This window comes from Budorcas taxicolor, chromosome 1 (assembly GCF_023091745.1).
Source record: "Budorcas taxicolor isolate Tak-1 chromosome 1, Takin1.1, whole genome shotgun sequence".
In the NCBI taxonomy this organism is placed as follows: domain Eukaryota; kingdom Metazoa; phylum Chordata; class Mammalia; order Artiodactyla; family Bovidae; genus Budorcas; species Budorcas taxicolor.
The window spans coordinates 100,245,161-100,271,588 of NC_068910.1; the positions used below are offsets into that span (position 1 = coordinate 100,245,161).

The 26,428-nt window shown below is 35.0% G+C and overlaps 1 protein-coding gene across 1 annotated transcript in view; it reads left to right on the forward strand.

Annotated features, from left to right (window-relative positions):
- Positions 1 to 20,949, forward strand: part of CHMP2B (charged multivesicular body protein 2B) — a 30,226-nt gene extending 9,277 nt beyond the window's left edge. The window contains exons 2-6 of the mRNA XM_052646424.1: positions 8,341 to 8,432; positions 12,726 to 12,920; positions 16,527 to 16,629; positions 20,461 to 20,567; positions 20,766 to 20,949. Coding sequence (XP_052502384.1) covers positions 8,341 to 8,432; positions 12,726 to 12,920; positions 16,527 to 16,629; positions 20,461 to 20,567; positions 20,766 to 20,876 — 608 coding nt within the window. The 3' untranslated portion in view covers positions 20,877 to 20,949. The remainder of the gene's footprint in view (positions 1 to 8,340; positions 8,433 to 12,725; positions 12,921 to 16,526; positions 16,630 to 20,460; positions 20,568 to 20,765) is intronic.
- Positions 20,950 to 26,428: the final 5,479 nt, after the last annotated feature.

Below are 26,428 nucleotides of genomic sequence, written 5' to 3' on the forward strand. Positions count from 1 at the left end.
CCTGGGTCAGTTCCTGGATGGGGAAGATTCGCTGGAGAAGGGCTAGGCTACCCCCTCTAGTATTCTTGGGCTTCTCTTGTGGCTCAGCAAGTAAAGAATCCACCTGCAATACAGGAGACCTGGGTTTGATCCCTAGGTTGGGAAGATCCCCTGGAGAAGGGAAAGACAACCCGCTCCAGTATTCTGGCTTAGAGAATTCCATGGACTGTATAGTCCATGAGGTCGCAAAAAGTAGGACACGACTGAGCGACTTTCACTTTTCATATTTGCAGCATGTAATTACTTTTTGCTTTAATCCTCAGATGTGCAAACAGTATGGAAATGAAGAGTCTAGAAATAACAACCATGATTCAAGTTGGGCCTTGGACTCAAACCCAGTAGAAAATTCTAGTGAGCTAGATCACATGGGAGACCCTTTTATATTTCACTTTTTATTTTTGGGCTCTCTGTTTTTCTTTTCTTGGTAATCAGATAAACCTTATTGACTGGGAACCAAAGAACGACCTTAGGTCTGTTTGTATCTTCTTAAGTCCAAAATTTAACTCAGTGATCTTATCACTCTTACACATATGTGTTACTTTTTCAATAAGAAGAGCCTGAAAGGCTTTAATGCCCAGGGTGGAGCTGGCCTGAGTGGCTTTTTCTCAGTGTTGTGCTGGATGTGGGTGAGGACAAGATGGTGGGTGGGGCAGCCCCTGGATCCTTCCGACATGTCCAGGTGGTAACAGAGCGAGCACACCATAGGCACATCCCTGCATTTTCACAGTTTGAAAGTTCAGTACTCCATTTTTCCTTTGTAGAAAATGTCATAAAATCTGTCATAGCTCAGATTTTGCCATTGTTATATTGTCAACCATCTTTCTTGATAACTAGTAGATTTTATTGTTAAAATATTAGCCATCTTTCTTGATAACCGATAAATTTTATTACATATTTTTAAAGAACCTGTTAAATTATGGCTATAAGATAAATCCTTTCATATTTTGGTATATATATGTTTGTACTCCCTTAGATTACAATTAACAGATATATTGGTATAGTTGTTGACAAGAAGTAAAATGTAAATACAAATAGGTAAATAAATAAAATATACTTCTTGCTCTTAAAGAGCTTGTAATCTTAGGAAGAAATCAGACCTACTAAGAAATAAATTTAATGGGAAATAAACTTTGACTTCAGAACATTAAGAATGTCTCCTAACCTTTCTTATGTTATTCCTTCTGAATTATTTGAAGACCAAATTATTAACTATGAGTTTAGTATAGGAATTGTTTTTAAAGAAAATTTGTTTCATAGGATACACCCATTATCTCATATGAAAAAAAAATTTACTGTCTTTTCTCTCTTACCTTAATATATTTTAAAGTGTTACAGTTTTGTTTTATACAGTCTAGTGTGTAACATTAGATGGTCTCGGATTATAGCTTAAAACTCTTTAAATATTAATAGGTCATTAAAAACAGGCTGTGAAATATGTGGTAGTTAATTTTCTTTATTTTTCCTTCTCTAATATACAGTGACAGTTACGGTACACATAGTTACATAAAATTAAGAAAAGTGAAATCAAACAATTTTGATTAAATTATGTTTTATTAAAGATCATGTCATAATACTTGTATTTCAACAAAGATGGCTATATCTATTCTTTATTCTGATTCTCTGACACCAAGTGGGTGTCTCCAGCACTTTAGTTCAATCCTAACAACTGTTTGGAGTTAGTACAGACCCCACAGGTTAAGGGCTCTGTCCACAAAACTGTCTTCATTTAAGAGGCCAGTCACAAGTCTTAGATTCCCACCAGTACTTCTGACTGACCGGCTGTAAACACTAGTGTCAGCCCAACTCCCTCTTCAGATTTGAAAACATACTAGAACAATTCTCAGAACTCAAGAAAGTACTTAGTATTACAAGTTTATTTATAAGAAGACAACTCAGGAACAGCTAAATGGAAGCAAGGTACTATGCAGGGGGATGGGGTGAGGGGTGGTGCTCAGAGTATCTATGCCCTCTCTGGACATGTTACCTTCCCAGAACATCAGTATGTTCACCAACCTGGAAACTCTTCCAGTCTCTTTAAGAGTTTTTATAACCCTGTTTCTGGCTCTACTCCCCTCCCCTGAGGGATGGGGTTGAAAGGCCTCACCTTCTAATCAAGCATTTGGACTTTCTGGTAAGCAGCCCCATCCTGAACTCTCCAGAGGTACACTTCCTTAGATCAAAAGACATCTCTATCACTCAGGAAATTCCAGGGGTTTTGGGAGCTCTATGCCAGGAATTCAAGACAGAGACCAAATATAAATTTTTCATTATATGACCTTAGTAATGAAAAAATATATATTGATAACATTCTAGATCTTTCTAGATCCAACAGTCAGTGCTTTCAGCAGTTGCTTTACACTGTGTCAATTACCTAGTCACAATTCAACTTATCAATATGGTGGCTTCTCTCTCAGCTCAGTACTTCTGTAACTTTAGAAGACCGTCATCATTATGTTAATATTTCATCTTATCCTAGTTGAATTCAGGGAGTTTTTAGTGTGCAAAAGGATTATATTCCAAAAGTTCACTTGTAATACTATAGTGTTAAATTTAGGGCATATTTTCTTTTGAAATAGTAGGATAATTGGTCGGTGTTTTCATACCAATCCATTGTCTTGGGCAAGATAGGGGAACTACGTCCAAAACAGGGAAATTGAGAAGGTTTAAGTAGTGAGGATAAGGCTGATGATTGTTTTGAAAGATGGGGAAATGAGAGCTTTCTTTGCTCTTTTGTTTAGTGTCAGTCTGTAGATTGCAGAGGAAAAACATCATGTGTGTAGACCTAATTAAATTATGTCCACCTAAAATTCATATGTAGAATCCCAACCCCTAATGTGACTGTATTTGGAAACAGGGTCTTTACAGAGATAACAGGTTAAATGAGGTCATGAGGGTGGAGCCCTAATCCAGTAGGACCAGTGTTATCATAAGAAGAAAAGATACCAGAGAAAAGGCCACATGAGGACACAAGAAGAAGGTGGCTATCTGCATGTCAAGGGAGAGGGCTCAAAAAACCAACCCTGCCAGCACCTTAATCTCGAACTTCTAGCATTCAGAACTAGGAGAAAATAAAATTCTGTTGTCTCTGCCACCCAGTCTGTGGTGTTTGTTATAATAGCCCTAGCAAACTAACGAGTCATGTTTTTTAAGAATAGGATCCCAGCCAGTGCTCCATGAAACATTTCTACCCAAAAAATGCTAATAGAGGTTTCTTTAAAAGGATTCCTGGTTTAATGACTTTGGAGAATAATTGACCACATATTCTTCCCTTAAATGTTGACAATGTACTTTTGTATATTAAATGTTCTTAGAAACCTTGAAGCAAAGAAATTGGTTTAAAATTTTTTCAACTTGAACATTTCCCAAATATATTTGCCTACAGACTATCCCCTTCTTTTTTAAGTGAAACATGTTTCCCATCCAGAAGAAAGTTAGTGAGGGGAGAGAGCTCCCTCTCTTCTCATCTCCTATATAGATATTGTATGGTTTCCTATTCCTGTGTGTAAGGAACATATAGAATGTCTCTTTAGTAAATCCTGAGTGTGAGATGTCCACCAATATAACTTAATTCAGAAACAGACTAAGTAGAGGAGGAGAAATAGATGTTTTGTAAGTAGGATATAGGAGCTCTGACATCTTATTTTTAACTCTTATTCAGTCATTGTAGTTGATTTTATATAATGACATGAAATGTTTTTCATTCTGTTCAACAGTATTATTTGTTGATAACTGTCTCTCTTTGTAAGGATTGTGTCCTTGATAACTTTATTTTTTGTTTTCCTACAAGCTTCATAGTTAGAGGCTTTGGAATCAGAATGCCTGTGGGTGAAGCCTAGCGCTTTTTCTCCCTTAAGCAGATTGCTGCTGCTGCTGCTGCTGCTAAGTCTCTTCAGTCGTGTCCGACTCTGTGCGACCGCAGAGACGGCAGCCCACCAGGCTCCCCAATCCCTGGGATTCTCCAGGCAAGAACACTGGAGTGGGTTGCCATTTCCTCCTCCAATGCATGAAAGTGAAAAGTGAAAGTGAAGTTGCTCAGTCGTGTTCGACTCTTAGCGACCCCATAGACTGCAGCCTACCAGGCTCCTCTGCCCATGGGATTTTCCAGGCAAGAGTACTGGAGTGGGGTGCCATTGCCTTCTCCACTTAGGCAGATTACCTCACCAAATACACCAAATACCAATTCCCGCCTCTGAAACAAGTGAAATAATAGTACCTACCTTTGGGGGTTGTTGTGAAGCACTTAATATACCTGTTATTCAGTATAATTAGTTATTTTTATTCTGAGTAAAGTTTCATTATAATAAGAAGTGTGTAGAATATAAATTGTGATGCTCCATCACTACAAAAGATAATGGTTGCTGGCTTTGCTGTTATTTTAATGGAGTTGAAATTCACTTAACATTAATCACTTCAAAGTGAATAGGTCAGTAACATTTAGTACATTCACAAGGGTGTATAACCACCATCTCTAATTCCAGAACATTTTTATCACCGTAAAATAAAGCCCTGTATCCATTAAGCAATGACTCACCAGTCCTCTGTCTCTCCAGTTCATGACATTTGGGTTGTTTCCACCTTTTGACTATTTTAAATAGTGCTGAATTTGTGTAGAGTAATGGTTTAGGTACTTTTTTTTCAGTTCTTTTGGGTAAATAGGAGGGAAATTGTGAGATGAATTGGTAATTTTATGTTCAACTTTTGAGGAACCACTGAACTTTTATCCACAATGGCTGAAATAACTTACATTCCTACCCACAAGAAGAACTAAAGAGCCTCTTGATGAAAGTGAAAGAGGAGAGTGAAAAAGTTGGCTTAAAGCTCAACGTTCAGAAAACTAAGATCATGGCATCTGGTCCCATCACTTCATGGCAAATAGATGGGGAAACAATGGAAACAGTGACAGACATTATTTTGGGGGCCTCCAAAATCACTGCAGATTGTGACTACAGCCATGAAATTAAAACACACTTGCTCCTTGGAAGAAAAGTTATGACCAACCTAGACAGCATATTAAAAAACAGAGACATTACTTTGGCCACAAACGTCCATCTAGTAAAAGCTATGGTTTTTCCAGTAATCATGTATGAAAATGAGAGTTGGGTATAAAGAAAGCTGAGCACTGAAGAATCGATGTTCTTGAGCTGTGGTGTTGAAGAAGACTCTTGGTTATAGCCATTTTGGCAGATGGGAAATGGTTTCTGATTTCCCTAATGAGTAGTGATACTTTATATCTTTTCCAGATATTTGTTGGCCACTTATGTATTTTCTTTGTCAAAATGTCTGTGCAAGGTGTTCACTCATTTGTTGAGTTGTCCTTTGTTTTTGAATTGTAAGAGGTATATATATATATATGTTCTGGATTCTAGACTCATATGTAATTGGCGCATGTATTCTCCCGTTTTCTGCATCGTCTTTCCGCTTGATAACGCCCTTTAGTCACAGCTTCTAGTCTTCATGGAGTCTGCTTCATCTATGTTTTTCTCGTTGCTTGTGCTTTTAGTGTCATACCTAAGAATCCATCGCCAAAACCCAAATCATGTAGATTTACTCCCATGTGTTCTTCTAAGACTTTTATGATTTTAGCTTTTATATTTGAGTCGTTCTTCTCTTTTGAGTTAATTTTTATATATGGTGTGAGGCAGGAGTCCAGTTTCTTTCTTTTTTCTCATGTAGCTGACTAGTTTTCCCAGTGCCATCTAATGAGGAGACTCTTCTATCTGTTGTAGTGGTGGTAGTTTTAAATTCTACCTCTTTACTGAAAAGGTACTGTAGTAAAATGATTAAGACCACTGATTCAGGAGACAAAACTTGGATCCAAATCTGGCATTACTACTTACTACCTTGTGACCTTGGGCACGTTATTTAAACTTATTAACACATATTTTCTGATACATATAAAATAATAGAAAAACCAACTCATGGCATTATTATGAACATCATACTGAATTTTTGTTTTTCAGTTGCTAAGTCATGTCTGACTTTTTGTGACCCCATGGACAGGAGCACCCCAGGATCCTCTGTACTTCACTGTCTCCCAGACTTTGCTCAAATTCATGTCCGTTGAATCTGTGATGCTATCTAACCATCTCACCCTCTGCCACCCTCTTCTCCTTTTGCCTTCCATCTTTTCCAGCATCAGGGTCTTTTCCAGTGAGTTGGCTCTTCATTTCAGGTGGCCAAAGTAGTGGAGCTTCAGCTTCGGCAGCAGTCCTTCCAATGAGTATTCAGAGTTGATTTCCTTTAGGATTAACGGGTTTGATCTTCGTGCAGTGCAAGGGAATCTGAAGAATCTTCTCCAGCACCACAACTCAAAAGCATCAATTCTTCGGCGCTCAGCCTTCATTATAGTCCAACTCTCACATCCATAAATGACTACTGGAAAAACCATAGCTTTGACTATACAGACCTTTGTCAGCAAAGTGATGACTCTGCTTTTTAATGCACTGACTATGTTTGTCGTAGCTTTCCTTTCAAGGAGCAGGTGTCTTTTAACTTCATGGTTGCAGTCACTGCTTCCACTTTTCCCCCTTCTATTTGCCATGAAGTGATGAGACCAGATGTCATGACCTTAGTTTTTTGAATGTTGAGTTTCAACCCAGCCTTTTCACTCTTCTTTCACCCTTATCAAGAGGCTCTTTGGTTCCTTTTCACTTTCTGCCATTTGGTATTATCCTCATATATGAGGTTGTTATTTCCTCTTGCAGTCTTGATTCTAGCTTGTGATTCATCCAGCCCAGCATTTCTATTGATGATACTCTGTATAGAAGTTAAATAAGCAGGGTGACAATACATAGCCTTGTCATACTTCTTTCTCAGTTTTGAACCAGTCAGTTGTTCCATGTAAGTTTCTAACTGTTGCTTCTTGACCTTCATACAGGTTTCTCAGGAGACAGGTAAGATGGTGTGGTCTCCATCACTTTAAGAATTTTCCACAGTTTGCTGTGATCCACACAGTCAAAGGCTTTAGTGTAGTCATGTAAGCAGAAGTAGATGTTTTTCTGGAATCCCTTTGTTTTCTCTGATCCAACAGAATGTTGAGAATTTGCTCTCTGGTTCCTCTGCCTTTCCTAAGTCCAGCTTTTACATCTGAAATTCTTGGTTCGCATACTGTTGAAGCCTAGCCTGAAGGATTTTGAGCACAACCTTACTAGGATGTAAAGTGAGTGCGACTGTGTGGTAGTTTGAACATTCTTTGGCTTTGGGATGAAGACATCTTTTCCAATTTTGGCCACTGCTGAGTTTTCCAGTTTCGCTGACATGCTGATTGTAGCACTTTAACAGCATCACCTTTTAGGATTTTAAATAGCTGCCCACATTTCATCAGAGCTCTTCACTATGACTTGTCCCTCTTGGGTAGCCCAGCATGGCATGGTTCGTAGCTTTTTTGAGTTACACAAGCCCCTGCGCCATGACAAGACTGTGTTCCATGAAGGGATCCCATACTTTATGTAAAGTACTTAGCAAGTTTCCTCACAGTGAGGAAACAGTTTGGCAAACATTACCATTGGTATCTGTGATCTTTTGAAGTAATCACTATTTAGTAACAATTAATCTAAATTGTGGTCAGTCAGTTAGACTAATACTTTAATTCTTCAAAAGGTAAGACTGATGGATCCTCATGAGTTGAAATAAATGAGGAAGACATTAACAATGAATGGCACTTACAATATATCAGGTCATTGTGAGTGTTATTTGTGCCTTCATGATAATTTTTACTTTATAAGAAACTGAGGTTTAGAGTGTTAACTGACTTCACAAGAAACCATCATATAATGATCCAGTAGCAGATGTGTGATTCACATCCCTGTCTGCTTCATTGGAAGGCTGGCTGCTTCTCTTTATTCTGTTACAATGATGATGACATAGTGTAGAAAAAAAGATTTAATAAACACATTGCCTGTCTTCCTTTTTGGAATTTCGTGTAATATTGAAGTAGGGAAGAGATGAAAAATGTTCTGTGTGTGTGTGTGTGTTTGCTCACTCGCTTGCATACATGTGACATATATATACATGTCATAAAAGCAATGTATAATAATCAGTTCTCTAAGGGAGTACTTTAGTGTGATTTATATATTCTTTTGACTAAACCTCAGACTATAATGTGTTTGTACTTCAGTGTTTTTTTATATAATCAATATTTATAATTCATTCTAACATTTGATTAATTTTTAGTTTATTGAAACAAAAAATTTAACATCTTGTATTTTTTTTTTAATTGAGGTTTCTAATTCCAATATTTTAAGTGGTATTAAAGAAGATCTTACAATTCATACATTTAGGTTTCTTTTCTGATTCTCTTAGATGTAATAAAGGAACAGAATCGAGAGTTACGAGGTACTCAGAGGGCTATAATCAGAGATCGGGCAGCTTTAGAGAAACAAGAAAAACAGCTGGTAAGTAGAACATTAAATTTCAGTTTAACTTTTCTAACGAATTTAGAAGTCAGTGTTGGAGTAATTAGCTAACTAGGAAACAGACACATGGCAGGTGGTAAGTGATTTACTTTACTAAAAAATGGCATTTAATACCTTCCTGCAATTTCTGGTTACCTTTGTTTACTGTGTCATTCTCCTGATTTTTATCAGGAGTCTTTATTCTGCTGAATATAAAATCAAGTTATTCTTCTGTTTGTGAAAGACATAAATGCCTAGGAAGAAATATTGCTCAAAACAGCCATCTTCTTCTCAATCAACAGCAAAGATAAAATAGTCCTAGAAAACAAGAGACCTACACAGTATTGTAAAGCAATTATCCTCCAGTTAAAAATAAATTAATTAATTAAAAAAAATAAAAAAACCAAGAGAGGGTTGCAAGAAAATAACTATGTTAACCAGTGGGGTGTCTTACTTTATATTTTAACCATTATTGACAATGTCTTTGATAATGAATATACTTTTAAAATAGATTGGCTATCTTTAAGTATTTTTCTGTTATGTTTTTAAATGTATATTGCTTAAAACATTTTTAAAAACGAACATGCTTGAGGTATAGTTGACATGCAATTGATTGTCCATGTTTAAAGCAAATAATTTGACGCATTTTGACATATGTATTAACTCATGAAACCATTACTACAGTCAAGGTAATGAACATATCCATCATCCCCAAAAGTTTCCTATTCCCTTTGTGATCGCTTCTACCCATCCCTTTTCTCCTTATGTCCTCCTCAGTTAGGCAAACACTGGTCTGTCATTGTAGATTTTACATTTTCAAGAATTTTATATAGATGAAATCTTAAAGTGATTTCACTTTTTTATGGCTTCTTTCAGTCATAATTATTTTGAGCTTAATCAGTGTCATTACATGTATCATCATTTTTACTGATAACTGTTATTCCCTTATGTGGACATTGCAAAATTTGACTATCCGTTTACCAGCTAATGAACATTTGGGTCATTTCCCGGGTCATTTCAGGGTTATACTGATCTTGTGCTACTTTCTTCATATTTCTGATATTTTTTGTTGTTGATATATAGAAATACATTCATTTTTTTGTACATTGATCTTTTATTCTGTAACCTTCCTAAACTCACTGAGTCGAGTAGCCTTTTTGTAGATTCTGTTAGATTTCTACATAGGCAATCATGTCATCTGTGTAAATAAAATTTTTCATCCTTTTATCATTAAGTATATTAGCTATAGGCTTTTTGTAGAGGCCCTTTCTCAGGTTGAAGTTCCTTTATCTAGTTGTTGAGAGTTTTTATCAGGAACTAATTTTGTCAAGTGCTGTCTTTTTTTTACATCTATTGAGATGATAATTATGTTGTTTTTCTTCTTTAGTCTGTTAGTATAGTGAATTACATAACTGATGATTTTCCAAAGTTGAATCAAACTTTTGCTATTGGGATAAACTTCCTTAGTAATGATGAATTTTTTAAAAAATATTTTATTTCAATTTGTTGAAATTTTCATAAGAATATTAGTATCTCTGATCATAAAAGCTATTAATTTGTAGTTATGTTTTTGTGTGGTATCCTTATGTAGTTTAACATCAGAGTACTGCTGACCTTAAAGCATGAGTTGGCTAGTTTCCCTTTCTGTTTCATTTACTGGAAAGGTCTGTGTATTTCTTTTTTAAATGTTTGATCAGTTTCATCAGTAAAGTCATTAGGAGTGAACTTTTCTTTGCAGATAGATGTTTGAACTTAACAGAAATCTCTTTGTGGCTAGATTTTTAAATTCTAAAATTTGCAATTTTTAGAAAATAGGTATTGAATGGATCAAGCTTTCTACGTTTTGAATGAGGTCTGGTAGTGCACATCTGTCAAATAATTTGTTCATCTCTACTAAATTTTAAAATGTAATAGCATTGTGTTTATAATATTTTCTTACTATTCTTTAACATCTTTTGGTTATTAAGTGATGCCCTCCTCTGCATTTTCAGTATTTGGCATTTGTGTATTCTCTGTTTTTTTCTCTCTTCTAATTGGCAGTGGTTTATCAATTTGATCAATTTCTTGTAAAAGAAAAAGCTTTTGATCTCATTAATTTTCTGTATTTTTTTCCTCCCTAGTTTATAGATTTCTTCTCTTGTTTATATATTTCTTTCTTTTATATACTTTGTGTTTTATTTTCTCTGCTTTTTTTCTGCTTTTTCTATTTTGAAGCCTACTAGATACTCAGTTTTTCTAAATGTAAGCTCTAACACTTTAAATTTCTAAAAACTGTATTTATAGCAACTCACGCATTTTGATATGTGCATTTTTATTTAATTAAGTTCAAAATATTATCTCATTTCCCCTGTGATTTTTTTTCTGTGTTGTTATTGTTGTTGTCATGACCCCATGTACTGCAGCACGCTAGGCTTGCCTGTCCTCCACTATCTCCCAGAGTTGGCTCAAACTTATGTCCATATAGTCCATGATGCCATCCAACCAACTCATCCTCTGTCTCCCCCTTCTCCTCATGCCCTCCATCTTTACCAGCATCAGGGTCTTTTCTAATGAGTTGACTCTTTGTATCATGTGGCCAAAGTATGGGAGCTTCAGCCTCAGCATCAGTCCTTCCAGTGAATGTTCAGAGTTGATTTCCTTTATAATTAAGTGGTTTGATCTCCTTGTTGTCCAAGGGTCTCTCCAGAATCTTCTCCAGTACTACAATTGGAAAGCATCAATTCTTGCATGACTTATTTTGAACCATGTTGCCTAATTTCTGCTTGTTATTTTCATTTCTTATTTTTCTTACTGCTTTCTAGTTTAATTTCACTCCAGTTAGAGATCACACTTGTAGGAGTCCAATCCTTTTATTTTTGTTGAGCCTTGTTTTCTGATCCAGAATGTGGTATGTTTTTGGTAATTCCTTTTTTTTTTTTTTTTTAAATGTGCACTTGCAAAGAGTATTCTGCTGTTGGCAATGGAGCTTTTAGTGAATGTTGGTTAGGTCAAATTGTTGATAGTGCTTTTGTAAATCTGTATCTTTATAGTTTTTCTGTCCACTTGTCCTAAAATACAGCAATATACTTAAGAAAGGAGTTGTTGATGTCCCTTATGCTACTTGTGTCTTTGTCTGTTTCTCCTTTCAGTTGTATCAGTTGCACTTAATAAATTTGAAAGCGCTGTTTTAGGTGCATACACATTTAGGATTGGTTTGACATCTTTATGTATTAATTCCTTTGTTATGAAATGCCCCCTTTTATTCTGGTAATATTCCCTTTTCTTTCTTTCTTTTTTTTTTAATCTAGTTAATGTAACCACTTCAAATTTCCAGATTTTACTAAGTATTTATATAGAATATATTTGTTCTAGCCTAGAGTAAAATCTGGAAATTTGAAGTGGTTACATTAACTAGATTAAAAAAAAAGAAAGAAAGAAAAGGGAATATTACCAGAATAAAAGGGGGCATTTCATAACAAAGGGCTAATTAAGCTTCCCTGGTGGCTCAGAGGTTAAAGCCTCTGCCTCCAATGCGGGAGACCTGGGTTCAATCCCTGGGTTGGGAAGATCCCCTGGAGAAGGAAATGGCAACCCACTCCAGTCAATATTCTTGCCTGGAGAATCCCCTGGACGGAGGAGCCTGGTAGGCTACAGTCCACGGGGTCACAAAGAGTCGGACACGACTGAGTGACTTCACCTTCACCTGGCTAATTAAAGTTGCTTTCTTGAGATAGCATGTATTTTTATGTTCTGAGAAGGAAATGGCAACCCACTCCAGTATTCTTGTGTGGAGAATCCCATGGACAGAGGAGCCTGGCAGGCTACAGTCCATGGAGTCACAAAGAATCGAACGTGACTTAGCAACTAAACAACATCTAATTTGCCAATCTGTCTCTTACTTAACATAGTAAGTGGACCTTTTCATTGAAGATAGTTGTCTGTATTACTAGCTTCAGAGCTACCACTGTACTCTTTTTTTTCTTTTTCTTTGCTATCCTCTACCAATTCCTCATTTGATTTTTTTTTTTCTACCTACTTTTGGAATGAGTTTTTAAGTTTTCTTTTTGGCTTTATGTGAGCACTGTTTTGTAGACTTGCTTTATATGTGTAGAACACAGTACTAGTTCCGTCTTATCCATATAAACATGTAAAACAGTTTGCCCTCTCAAATGACTATTTGTATGACTTTGTAAAACCCTCTTTCTTCATAATCAGGGTAAAAGGGTATAATGTATATGCTCAGTTTATTCTTCTCAAATCACTGAGGACTCCCCCTTTTATGATCTTATGCCTTCTTTTTATTTCCTCTGATAGGAATTAGAAATTAAGAAAATGGCCAAGATTGGTAATAAAGAAGCTTGCAGAGTTTTAGCCAAGCAGCTTGTACATCTAAGGAAACAGAAAACAAGAACTTTCGCTGTAAGTTCAAAAGTCACTTCCATGTCCACACAAACAAAAGTGATGAACTCTCAGATGAAGATGGCAGGAGCCATGTCTACTACAGCAAAAGTAAGTGGAAACCTTTATATCCATAGCTTTGCGATTTCATCTGAGACGTTTAAATATCAGCATTCAAATTAGATTTAAAGCTCCCTCTCTTATATGTATTGGAGAAGGAAATGGCAGTCCACTCCAGTACTCTTGCCTGGAGAATCCCATGGAGGGAGGAGCCTGGTAGGCTACATATTATAAAAATAACATTTATATGGTATAGAATCTTTGTAATTTTTAATCAAATGAGTTATAATTAAACATACTTCAAATAAATATTTCTAGGCTTTTTATCAATTTGTTTTAATATAAAATTTTTGTTTTAGGCACTTCCACTCTTCCAGGATTACATGTAACGTCTAAATTTTTTAAATTGACTTAAAACATTATTTAGTTTTTTTTTTTTCCTTAAATTTTAAAAAGATTTTGGGGCTTCTTATTTCATATGCTATATATTTTGATATAATAATTTGAATTATAGTTTCCTCTTGATTCATTTTCATGAATGTGTCAGAAAGATGCATGAATATTTTCAGAAGAATTTATCAGTTCATTTTATCAGGAATGTAAGTTTAACTTACAGTCCTTAGATTAAAAAAAACTTAATGATTTTACTGTAGAACTTAAAAGACTGTGAGCCTTTCAGACATTTAATAAATAGTGAGCTCTTTGCTGTGTATCAAAAACTGTGAGAGACCAGAAGTTCAAGACAAAGGCTCTGCTCTCACATATATTACATAGTTCATTTTGGGGGTGGGAGAAGGTTGAGATGTGCTAAAAAGGAAGCTTATGCTCTACAACATTCTGTTCTCCATGTTTCAGTCAACTGCACAGATCCTTGAATAGATTGATGTGAAAGACTTTCTGGAAGACCAAAATTATCAGCAGGCTTTAAATAAAGGGAAGAAAGAGCATGAATATGAAGAACAAAAAGAAAAGATTAACCACAGAGGAGAGAAAGTATAGGGTTATATATATTAGAAAAATAGTCCATAACCATTAATTCTCATTATTTGCAGTAATTACATTCTATAAAGTTTGAGGAACACTGAATTAGGGAGTATCGAACCATTGTTCCTAGGGGAAATGGAGGGTTAGGTTCCTGTGAGCCTTTGATCACAGTTGTTGTTAACTTGTATAGACCATACTTCAGTCCTATGCTTAGGGGAGCATTTTAAACAGTGAAATCACCAACCAAAAGGGAAAAAATAGACCACAAAGATGACACTAATTTACATTATTAGTGCTGAGTCAAGACGGCAGGGTGTCATCTTGGGAGACCTAAGCTGGAATTATGCTTGTTGGGCCACTCAAACTTTGTGCCACTCTGTGCATGTCCACAAACGAGCATAAAAGTCCTGCAAGTATTGACTTGAGGTTACAAATACATTTTAGTGAGTAGGCAAATTCACAAATAAGGAATTCAGAAATAATGAGGATTGACTAAAATTGCCTTTTAGACCACAGAACACATGAAATGGAATGTGTCCATTGTATGTACAGTAAGTACAGTGGCACGCTGTGTTCCTTAAGAAACAGATTGTTTCAAAGCTGTCCATTCTGAATAAAGCTTATTCGGTTAGTTTCCTTACTTTTAATGGATCTTAGTCATTTACAGTGGAAATGGATGGTTAAGAGCAGAAAAACTTTGTTTTCCTTTTTTGGTTTTACAAATCGATAGAACTAAATATCTGTCTAATTTGAAGATAAGGTCCTATCTTAAGATCACACACCAGAGCTGGATAACCTTTTAATAATGTTGAGGAAGAAGACAACTCATTTTGCAATTTTCTGCAAGTGATAGGGGAAGAAAACATACCTAATGTGGTCCTGCCGTATAGCAATGTACAAATTAGAATTTTCACTTAAATTTCTTAAAAATTTGTTAATTCAAGAAATATTTGTTTAGGTCCTCTAAGTAGGAACTATAATAAGTGATGGGGATGAAATGGGAAGCATAACCAGGCAAGTGCTGACTAAAGTCTATTTACAAAGCAGCCCATTTGAGAGGTAGTTTTAGTTCAGTGATTGGGCTTCCCTGTGGCTCACATGGTAAAGAATCTGTCTGTAATGCAAGAGACCCGGGTTCAGTCCTGGGTCAAGAAGATTCCCTGGAGAAGGGAATGGCTATTCAGTCCAGTATTCTTGCCTGGAAAATTCAATGGAGAGAGGAGCCTGGCGTGCCACAGTCCATGATGTCGTAAAGAATTGGACATGACTGACTGACTAACACTTTTTACTTTTTTTCCCTTTAATTCAATGATTAGAAACATGGGCTTTGGAGTCAGATTACTTGGGTTCATATCTTACTTGATAGCTGTGTGATCTCGACAAGCTCTTCATCCTTCATTTGTAATAGAGAGGAAATGGTAATTACCTAGCATATAAAGACTTGTTAGGTTTTAATGTATTTAACTTTAAATATTATATTGAATACATATAGTGCTTAGAACAGTGCCTGGCACACAGAAATAATATACATCAGCATTAGCTGCTCTGTTATCACTGTCAGCCTTGTAGTTGTTATTAGTATATTTTTGTAAAAGTACTGTAATTTGCAAATAAAGTCATATAATTTACACCAATACATAAAACTTTTATCTGTAGTGAGTAGGATTTAACAAGAATATCTATTCTAACCTAGGGTGTCAGAAACTGCTGCCCTAAGGTGGGGAACTAAAATCTGATTTATAGTGAAAGCAAGTGAAGAAGAGCATTCCAGCAGAGGGACAGCATATGCAGAGGTCCTGTGGTGGGAGGGAACACAGTACAGTTAAGGAAATAGAAAGTCAGTGTACCTAGAGGGCAGTGGTGCAGAATGTGACTGGCTTGTTAGGCAGGGTTAGGATGTTTGGTGTATTTATGGAATTGAGTTTTCAATGCTAAGAACAATGCAAAGCCCCTAGAGAATTAGGTATGTGTGAGCTGGTGGGGGATGGGAGGGTACAGTCTTGTATTTGAAAAAATTACTTTGGCAGCAGCATGCATAAAAGACTGTTTGTTCTCTATCTTTGAACTGACATATCTTATGTAACACACATACAATAAACACATATACCCAGATACATATATGATAATAATATATAAAATATTTTGGCCATACTTGATATCATTAATTTGTTTTAATTAAATTAGTTGTGAATATAAAATGTTCACATATTTTTTGCAAAGCTCAATGTTTTTATCATTTCTTGCAATCATGGTTTTAAATGAATAAATAGGTTAAATAAGTGTCCTTTAATTCAGACATGAAAATTTTTGGAAAAAAATTAATTTTTTAAAAAAATTTAGACATTACCTGCTTGCCACATAATAGGCAAATGTAGTTTTCCTATATGAGTAGCAATGGATTTTGTTAGCCGTATTTTTTTATTACATAATTTTTTGCCTACTGTTCAGATAAGTTTTTCCACAGTGGTCTTTATTATATAGATGTTAAGCAGATGGTTTCCAAATGAGTAGTTTAATTTTTTTAATAATATTTACACTTTCATGTTTGATTATGGCAGAATGGTTATCTTTTAAAAGAAAATCTACCTTTATTGATGTGTTTCCTTTGGACTTATTCTATAGTAAAATTTTCATAGTTATGTACATAACATGAATCTTTTCATATATTTAAAGACAATGCAGGCAGTAAACAAGAAGATGGATCCACAAAAGACATTACAAACAATGCAGAATTTCCAGAAGGAAAACATGAAAATGGAAATGACTGAAGAAATGAGTAAGTTCAATCACTTGTAATGAAATTTTCCGTTTTTTCATCTTTCAATTAGAAAGTTTATTTACTAACAACCTCATATTCTCACCCATGAAGACACAAATGAGAACAGAAATGATGCAGCTCCCTTCTCAATAGACAACTGTATTGGAATTTCATCAAGTTTTTGTGTAAGGCTCAAAATTCTGTTAACATTTAGCTGAGAGAAAAATGTAAAATATGTGATGCCGTATTTCTGTGCTATTTGGCCTCAGCAGTTTTACTTTATAGATTAGAGAAACAAAACCAACTTGTGACTAAAACAACGCTTCCTAGTATAAGTTAGATAATTTAAGAGTTGTGTTGATTATTTCATACTGTAAAAGATCTATAAATATATAGAAGATATATTTATATTTTTTCATATTATAGAAGATATATATTTCATACTCTAGAAGATCTGTTTATATTATAGGTAGAGATAATGGAGCTTTTTCATTCTTTTTTCTTTTTCCCCTTCCAGAATCTAAATATTTAATTTTCTTCTTATTGAGTATAAACTACATACTGTGGTAGAAATATGAGGAATAAGAGGAATAAGGCTATAAACAAATTTATCATTATACCACCTATAGTGTTAATATTATTTCTTTCCTATATTTTTCTGTATCTATAGATGATTTTGAATCTTATCTTGCCTTTAAAAACATAGTAGTATAACATAAAGATGACCTCATAACGTTGAATTTTCTGTTATATAAAATGGATTTAATATTATATAACATCAATATATCCTAATTTATTGAACAATTCTTATATTGGCAAGATTGTTTTAAAATGTTCAGTTTATTTGACAGTCTTTTGATAAATATGTTTCTGTAATATCTTTGTCTGAATTTCTTCAGTGTTGTTAGACTGTTAACTTTTATAAGACTTTTGGTTCATCAGTTCAGTTCAGTTACTCAATCGTGTCCAACTCTTTGTGACCCCATGGACTGCAGCATGCCAGGCCTCCCTGTCCATCACCAACTCCCAGAGTTTACTCATACTCACGTCCATTGAGTCGGTGATGCCATCCTAACATCTCATCCTCTCTCATCCCCTTCTCCTCTCGCCTTCAATCATTTCCAGCATCAGGGTCTTTTCAAATGAGTCAGTTCTTCGCATCAGGTGGACAAAGTATTGGAGTTTCAGCTTCAGCATCAGTCCTTCCAATGAATATTCAGGACTGATTTCCTTTAGGCTGGACTGGTTGGATTTCCTTGCTGTCCAAGGGACTCTCAATTTTGTTCAACCTACCAGATTATTTCAGAAGGACTATCCAATCTTTATTTCATCAAAAACAAATGAGTGACCCTTCACAGCACCCTGGTCAACATTGAATTGTTACTTGTATAATATGTCAAAACTAGCATCGTTTCACAAAGATATTGTCTAACTATTTTACAACTGTTTAGGGATATGTCAGTTTAGCTGTTGTTTATCTCCTAGCATTTTAATTTGACAGCATTTATTGTATAAAGTGGTATCTAAATTACTAGGATTACTAAATTCACGATAGTCCTAGTATTTTATTTCAGAGTATCTATTTTCCTTCTGTGGTTTAACAACACTGTGCTTCTTTGGTGGCTCAGATGGTAAAGAATCTGCTTGCAATGAGGGAGACCCAGGTTCAATCCCTGGGTCAGTAAGATTCCCTGGAGAAGGGAATGGATACCCACTCCAGTATTCTTGGGGCTTCCATGATGGCTCAGATGGTAAAGAATCTGCCTGTAATACAGGAGACCTGGGTTTGATCCCTGGGTTGGGAAGACTTCCTGGAGAAGAGGGGAATGGCCACCCACTCCAGTTTTCTTACCTGGAGAATTCTCTGGATAGAGGACCCTCATGGGCTCTTTCATGGGAATACAAAGTGTCAGTCATGACTGAGCACACATGCATATGTCTTTGACAGTTTCAAAAATTCTTTAGGTTTCACTTTTACTTTTAAAAATATAATTTTTCAAAAACATCATTAGTGAATTTTTAGTGACTGAGAGAATTGCCATTTATATAATGATCATAGTATCTAACATGTTTATGTGGATTCCAGTGATGGCACAGGTGTGAGCAGATCTTAGTGGAGGAATTAAATGTTCCATTAAGCCATAATGAAGAGAATCAATAAGCCTGTATTTAAAATTCGTGTCTATCACTGTTGTTCTCATTTGTATTTTAGTAATTTGCAAGTCTGAAAGAATAGTAGTTATTGGTGGTTACTCATTTTTTCAGTAAAGTGTATTAACATTAGTATTTTCATCCAGAGATAAATACAAGGTTTAGATGGACATATCTTTTTCAAATTAAAATTTATATTTTACAGTGTTGTTCCAATGCTTGTTCACATTCAGGTTTTGGAAACAAGATCTTTGGGAAATTTTTATTACATCTTTAATTTTGTTAACACTTTTCCTGAAAACATTTTTCTCTGCTAATCCTGATTACACCATTCTGGTGCTGCTTCTCTATCCTCTTCTTTCATTTTTTTCTGTGAGTAGTGTTTCATTCAGGCCCTTATTAACTCTAACCTGAACTCCCTACAGCCCTTGTTACTTTACTACCATCTGAGTATCACTGCTAAGTAATTTTTCTGGAGGCTTACTTCTGAGCATGCTGATCAGATTCCCATAGTGGCACTTTTCTGACTACAAAAATAAAGTCCCACATCATAAATCAAAAACAATTTTCAGGTCAAGCTCCTTTCTTTTCTCAATACAAATATTGAGGCCCAGAGTGGTAAAGTGACTTCCCATAAAGTTGGCCAGTTACTAAGTGTAAGAACTGAGATTCTAAATAAAAGTTTAGCATTCACTTTACTTCTTCAGAGATGGTGTTCCTTTTTTTTTGGTCTTAAGCTCTTTAGCTTTTTCCAGTTGATTTTATACTATTAAACTAACACAGGAAATCAAAATTATCAAACAATGCTCAGTAGAGATCTTAATCAATATCAAGCTTTATTAGCAATGTCAAGGATACAAGCTGTTAAGATACTCATGCAGAACAGGGAGAGGGGTGGGGCCATCCAAAATGACTCGCCAGATCTTTTCTTCCCATTAACAGACATAAGCATCATAGATGATATGTCTAATCTGTTTGCTTATTTCATGTTCAACAGAACATTTACAAAGTGTAGGAAATATATTTATACTTCAGGTGGTCACCTATCTTATATGTTCTTTTCAAGGAACTCATAGACATAAACCCATAGGTTGTAGCTACAACAATCCTAAAACAAAAACAGCCTGCTAAGTTCATAAACAGGGACTCTTGCTGGCAAATATTAGTTGGTTTACTGGACAACCAATTAGCAGGGTGCTTACGTGAGATCAGGCTAGGTTACTTGTCTTTCTTCCTCTGGGACCTTCCCCAGTGATCATGTTAATAACAATCATAGGCCAGTTTTTAAAATTCTTTCCTTCCCAACCACTTTGCATTTATACATCTTACATAGTCAAACAGAAGAACTTACTCTTCCTTACGTGTATCCCTGTTGCCTTCCACTATGACTTTGCTCATGCTACTGTATCTCTATGTGTCCTTCAGTGACCATCTCAAGTATTTCTTCCTTCCAGATGGGTATCATCTCTTCCATTTGAAACTTTTATAATCATTTACCTTTCCATTTATCAGAATCTGGTTTTTTTTTTTTTCTGTTCTCCTTAAGTGTAAACTATCTAAGGTATTTACTTTTCTCCATCTATTCATAGATTTTATTTGCACTGTATAAATTACATTGCTAGGCCTTTTTCTAAAAATATAAACCTAACCTGAAATCTGTTTGAAAGTAACTGCTTTGTTTCCTCTTCTCCCCTCAAGTCAATGACACACTTGATGACATCTTTGATGCCTCTGATGATGAAGAAGAAAGCCAAGACATTGTGAATCAAGTTCTTGATGAAATTGGAATTGAAATCTCTGGAAAGGTATGAACGAATGTCCTATTCTCTCAGATGGAAATACTTTCTCTTCTCTTCATTATTTTAAGGTTTCCTTTATGTTAGGTGTATGTTTTTTAATATCTGTTTGAAAAGTAAATTACACCTCTTGCAGCATATCCTTTATGTCCTAACCCGAAAATTTGTTAATACATTTTTTTTTCTCTTTTTCTCTCTTTAATGTAGATGGCCAAAGCTCCATCAGCTGCCCGAAGCTTACCATCTGCCTCTACTTCAAAGTCTACAATCTCCGATGAAGAGATTGAACGGCAACTCAAAGCTTTAGGAGTAGATTAATTAAAAAAGCCATTATATTTTGCCTATTATAATTATTTAGTATAAACCAGGCAGAGTGAAGATTCCTTTTACAAAGCACATTTATTTTGCAAAAATGAAGACCATGAGTAAACAGTTTTTCCTAACCCATGGCTATTTTGAATCTTTTGCCAAAGAATGACAATGATGCAAAAATGGGAACAGTTTGGATTTTAATTAGAACTCTTGGAGAGTGATGATGTGTAAAATGTTGACTTCTTTTCTGCATGGCATAGAGGAGTTATATTCATTCCTTAGTGTATTTATGTTCTGAATCTTTTTACACAGAATACAAATCTTGTTAAAGCCACGAGGCACCAACTTAAAGAGACTTGTAAGAATATTAAAAGTACCATTAATTTTGTGTCTGTTACTTGTCCTTTGTAAGTGATATGTGTTATGACCATAGGCGGTTCAGCTGTCAAATTATTTTTAAATCACCTAAAAGAAGAGTGCTATTTGAACATCTGTCTTAAACAAAAACTGTTATGAGCTTTTCTTTTCTTTTCCTTTGGGAGAACATTCTACTTGGTAAGTTTATTACCTTTGAAAATGTGCTTGGCACCTGCCTTAAACAGTACAAACATATTGTGCACACCTTTAAATTATTTTAACTGACAGAAAAGAACTACATTTTAAACTCAAATTGAAGCCTCTTGCAAAAATTGGCCAGGCACTTTTTTTTAAAGCTTATAAAGTGAATTAAATATAATTAGCAAAAACAGACACTGAATTAATAACATTTTATATTAATAAAACAATATATTTTGGTCTTTCTTCCAGAACTGAGAAGATTTCTTCCATATGAATTATAATTGAATCTCTTTAGTTTTGAATTGTATTAATGTGTATATCAAACCCTCATTGGGGTTTGATGAAGCCATTGTTACACTACTAAGACAGTACTCAACCTAAATTTTAAAAATTAACATTTTTTTCTTGGTAAATAAACTACAGCTTTGTCAGAAATTGCTGCCTGAATGTGTATTAATGTATTAACTGCATTTTTTAAGGTAAAGTTGCTATGTTATTTAATGTATGTATAGAAAGTGAGAAGAAATGAAGACATGGCAGATTAGTTAGATAGAATTTAGAATTACATTAGCTTTGAAAAATGATGTTGTCATATATGGATTTTAGTACATCCCACCCTTTAAAAACTCTTCTGGAGGAGATCAAATAACTGTAACCTGGTTAATTTGGGACAAGGAATGTTTTGGACTAATATGGACAACATAAATACATTTTAGGACTAGTGGACATATGGCATAAGGATTGATGAGAAAAATGAAAACCTAGACTTTATAATCCATAAACCATTTTATAATGTTCAAAGATAAGATTTCATTATTGATGACATTAAATACAGGTACCCTGAGCATTGATGGGTCAAAACATTTTACTTGATTATGGAATGTTAACACAGGACTTGTCTTGATTCTTTGATGTACATAATAATGCCAACTAACTTTATTTACTTTTTTGTTTACATGTGGGGTTTTTTGTTTTTAAAATTATTTTGTTTAAAAAAAACCTCAATAAAGATTTATTGCTGTTATTTTTTTTTCCCCTTATCTCTTTTACTCTATTTTTGATTTCTGCTAAAGTTAAAAGTTTTATGCATATCTGGTAATTTTTCAAAAGAATGATTTTTATTACTTTCTTGGAAGGAAAAATTAAATAACAATGCTGTTTATATGTCTGTTTAAGAACTAGCAGTTGGTATAGAACTGATGCTTGTGAATGGAATAAATCTAATAATTGGTGGTTTCACATGAAATTTATCTGATAATTTCTTTCCTGGAACTTGCAGGGGATAACCATTTTAAAATCTTTAAACAGATAAGTCTTAGAGATTTTTAAAAACAATTTCAGTCAAACATGAATGCCACAGAAGACCTTGGGACCCAAAGGAAAGAATAGAGTCATTTTGATTTGGCTATATTTATAAAATGCTCTAGTTTTCATGAGCATTGTCTGTAAATTTGTAAGTTATGCTGCTTCTTGTTCAGTCAATAAGTCATGTTTGACTCTGCGGCCCCAGGGACTGCTGCACGCCAGGCTTCCCTGTCTTTCACTAACTCAGAGTTGGCTCAAACTCATGTCCATTGAGTCAGTAATGCTGTCTAACCATCTCATCCTCTGCCACCCTCTTCTCTTTCTGCCCTCTGTCTTTCCCAGCATCAGCATCTTTCCCAGTGAGTCAGCTGTTCACATCAGGTGGCCAAAATATTGGAGCACCTTCAGCATCAGTCCTTCTAATGAATATCCAGAGTTGGTTTCCTTTAGGATTGACTGGTTTGATCTCCTTGCAGTCCAAGGGACTCTCAAGAGTCTTCTCCTGCACCACAGTTGGAAAGCATCAATTCTTCGGTGCTCAGCCTTCTTTACGGTCCACCTCACATCTGTACTTGACTACTGGAGAAACCATAGCTTTGACTATACGGACCTTTGTCAGCAAAAAACAAAACTTCCTTTTAGACCCTTAAAATTAGTAAACAAGGATTCTTACACATTGAGTTTAATGAAACAACTGATTTATATGTTTACTTGATTTTCCTCATTTCCTACTTTTGGCAAAAGGATTTCTTTAGCAACTGACAAGTTTGCTAATAGAAAGTGAGCGGAAGAGGATAGCAATTTCTCTTACTGAAGGATGCAGCCCAATGTCATATTCTGTTACTGGATGTTAGTGTCATGGATGGAGATCACTGAGTCTGAGAGAAGTAGAATTTGGCACAAAAATGTCAATACTCATCTTAGAAAACAAAAGGACCATCTGTCAGCTGATTGTGTTGCACAGACTATTCTTATGTTTGGAGAGGGAGTGTCTGGTTATGGCAGAGGTAGTGGAAATGAGTTCAAGAAATTAATACAACCTTGTAAATCGACTATACTTCAGTAACATGAATTTTAAAGCAGTTGTGCCTATGTAGACCCGAGTGGAAAATCTGGTGACCTGTGAGCTTCATGTTACCTGCACAGTGAGGTGTATTATTTGTAATGAATGCCTTTAGGAGAAGCCCGCCCTCATCCCACGGACATTCCTTACTAGCCCAGTAGCCACACCCCTAGCTTGGTCCTGGTTGGCCCAATTTAAATCTGTACCCCTGTTTCAGACATTCCCATGTTTAAACTGTGAGTCACTATTCTAGATTTATAATGCAAATCTGAAAAAGAGACCTGGATGACTTTCTCTTTTGATGCCATTACTCTACGTGAATAGGGTTTTATAGTTACAGAAGAATAGATTAACTTTTCAATTTCTGAGTCCATAAATGTGTTTAAGACAATTCCTATTACTTAGTTCTTTCAAGAGTCAACTGGATTGAATTTCCCTTCAAGGAAGCCTGAGGATCCTGAAGTCTGATTTCAGGTACCCAGCTATAGGAACAGCATACACACTCTCCCTCCCCACAAGCCATCCTCCCAAGAACCTGAAAATATGCATGGGTGCACACACACACATCTCTGTCCCAAACACTGAAAATAATTCTTTTAACTATTTTTACCATTAGATATGGAAAGTGAAAGTGTTAGCTATGCAGTTGTGTCTGACTCTTTGTAACCCCATGGACCATAGCTTGCCAGGCTCCTCTGGCTATGGGATTTTCCAGACAAGAATACTGGGGTGAGTTGCCATTTCATTGTTCAGGGGATCTTCCCGACACAGGGATTGAAGCTGGGTCTTCCACTTTGCAGGCAGATTCTTTATTTTTACCATTAGAAATGGAAAGGTAAATTAAATGAATTTCTCAGCCACCTCTATAGGGTAAAACTGAGTGTACCAGTAGGTATAAGTGACAAACAGAGCCTTCCATTTTAATGGAACTCTATGAAATTCTTGAAGATTTCTCACAGAAGAGCTCATAAAAACAAGAAATGGAAAGGCTCTGTGGCTAATGTCAGCTTTGGATGTATTCCCAAATGTTAAACACATAGACACTGCACAGTAAATCAAATTTGTCACTTGTTTAATTGCAGTTTAGAATTCTAAATAACATTCACCATTTTCTATTTTTAAGGAAGCCAATATCTATTAAAATACTATCTAAATAGTTGGAAAATATAGTCTCAAAACTCATTTATACAAATGAGTTAATAGCAAACACCAGTACATTTACAACTGGTAAATAACTAGTAATAAGGGACTAGTATTATTATTATTACTAGTAATAAATAGTAAATAAGGGATTGCTATTTCAATATTAAATATTGCCTTGATGTTTTTTAGGGAGAAAAACTGGTTTCCAATGCTAACTGTATCTAAAGTTGTAAAGAATGACCTTATAGAAGAATGTCTGATTATAATCTAAACATCTGTAATGATGACTGAGGCACATATCCGTGCTTGTTTTTGCTATATAGAGTCAGATTGAACATTCCCAGAAGCTTCATATTTAAGTGCAAAGAGTCACTATTCTAGATTTATAATGCATTACATTTGCTTTTATTTGCAAGTTTTAACAGCACGCATGCATGTATTTTTAGGAGTGTCGGTCTGTATGTACATTTTGCTCTGCCTTTTACAAACTAATGAATCACTTCCCCTACAAATGCATGTTTTAAGCAAATGAATTATGAAGAGAAAAGTTATAAATCCACACAGCTGAATAATTTGGAATTTACTCTTATGAAAAGTCTTTATATATACATAGTATACATAAGTATATGTATATATGTATGTATGTATCTGTATAGTATTTAACACCTCCTGGGTGCTAGATGTGTACTTAAGCATGGATTATCAGGCCACTGAAAACTGATTTTTTTTTGTTTGCTTTTAATAATATATCAATGTTTCCAGCTATCCAATTGATGTTGATTATGTGCACACATATATATATAATCTACATAATATTATGATCTGCATAATCCTTAGTCTTTATTAATATTACAAAAAGCAAGAGACAGGACAGTATAGTTTATTTAGTAAGCATTCTAAATAAAGAAATTTAGTCTAACTGTTCCCATTTTTTGTTATATAAAATAAGTTAGGTAAACATTGCCAGCAGATTGACATTCAAAACGCAAAACGAAGTCGCTATTTGATAGTGGTAACGCATCACAGTTTGCTTCTACCTACAAGTTTTAAAGAAGTGCATTTTTTTAAATTGAAGTATAGTTGATTTACAATATTATGTTAATTTCAGGTGTACAACAGTGATTCAATATTTCTATATATTCCATTTAAAGTTACTATATACTATTGGCTATATTCCATATGCTGTACAGTGGCGCACAGTCTTATTAATTAAATACATGTTCCTTAAGGTGCAACTCCCTGAATTGAAAAGCTCAATACAGAAAATTTTTTCAGTAACAATAAATCATATTCTAACTAATTAAACCAAAAATGATCCTCTTTTCTGATGGGACCCCAGATGATTTTCTAGGTTGTGAGATTTCAAAAATGAGCTATGGTATTAAATTTGACTCTCTTCAAGTTTGTAGCCACTGTTAAGAGTAAACTCCCTTGTTCATTTAACAAAGATTTCTTTCCACTGTGAGCAAAGGCTTTCCCAGGCACATCC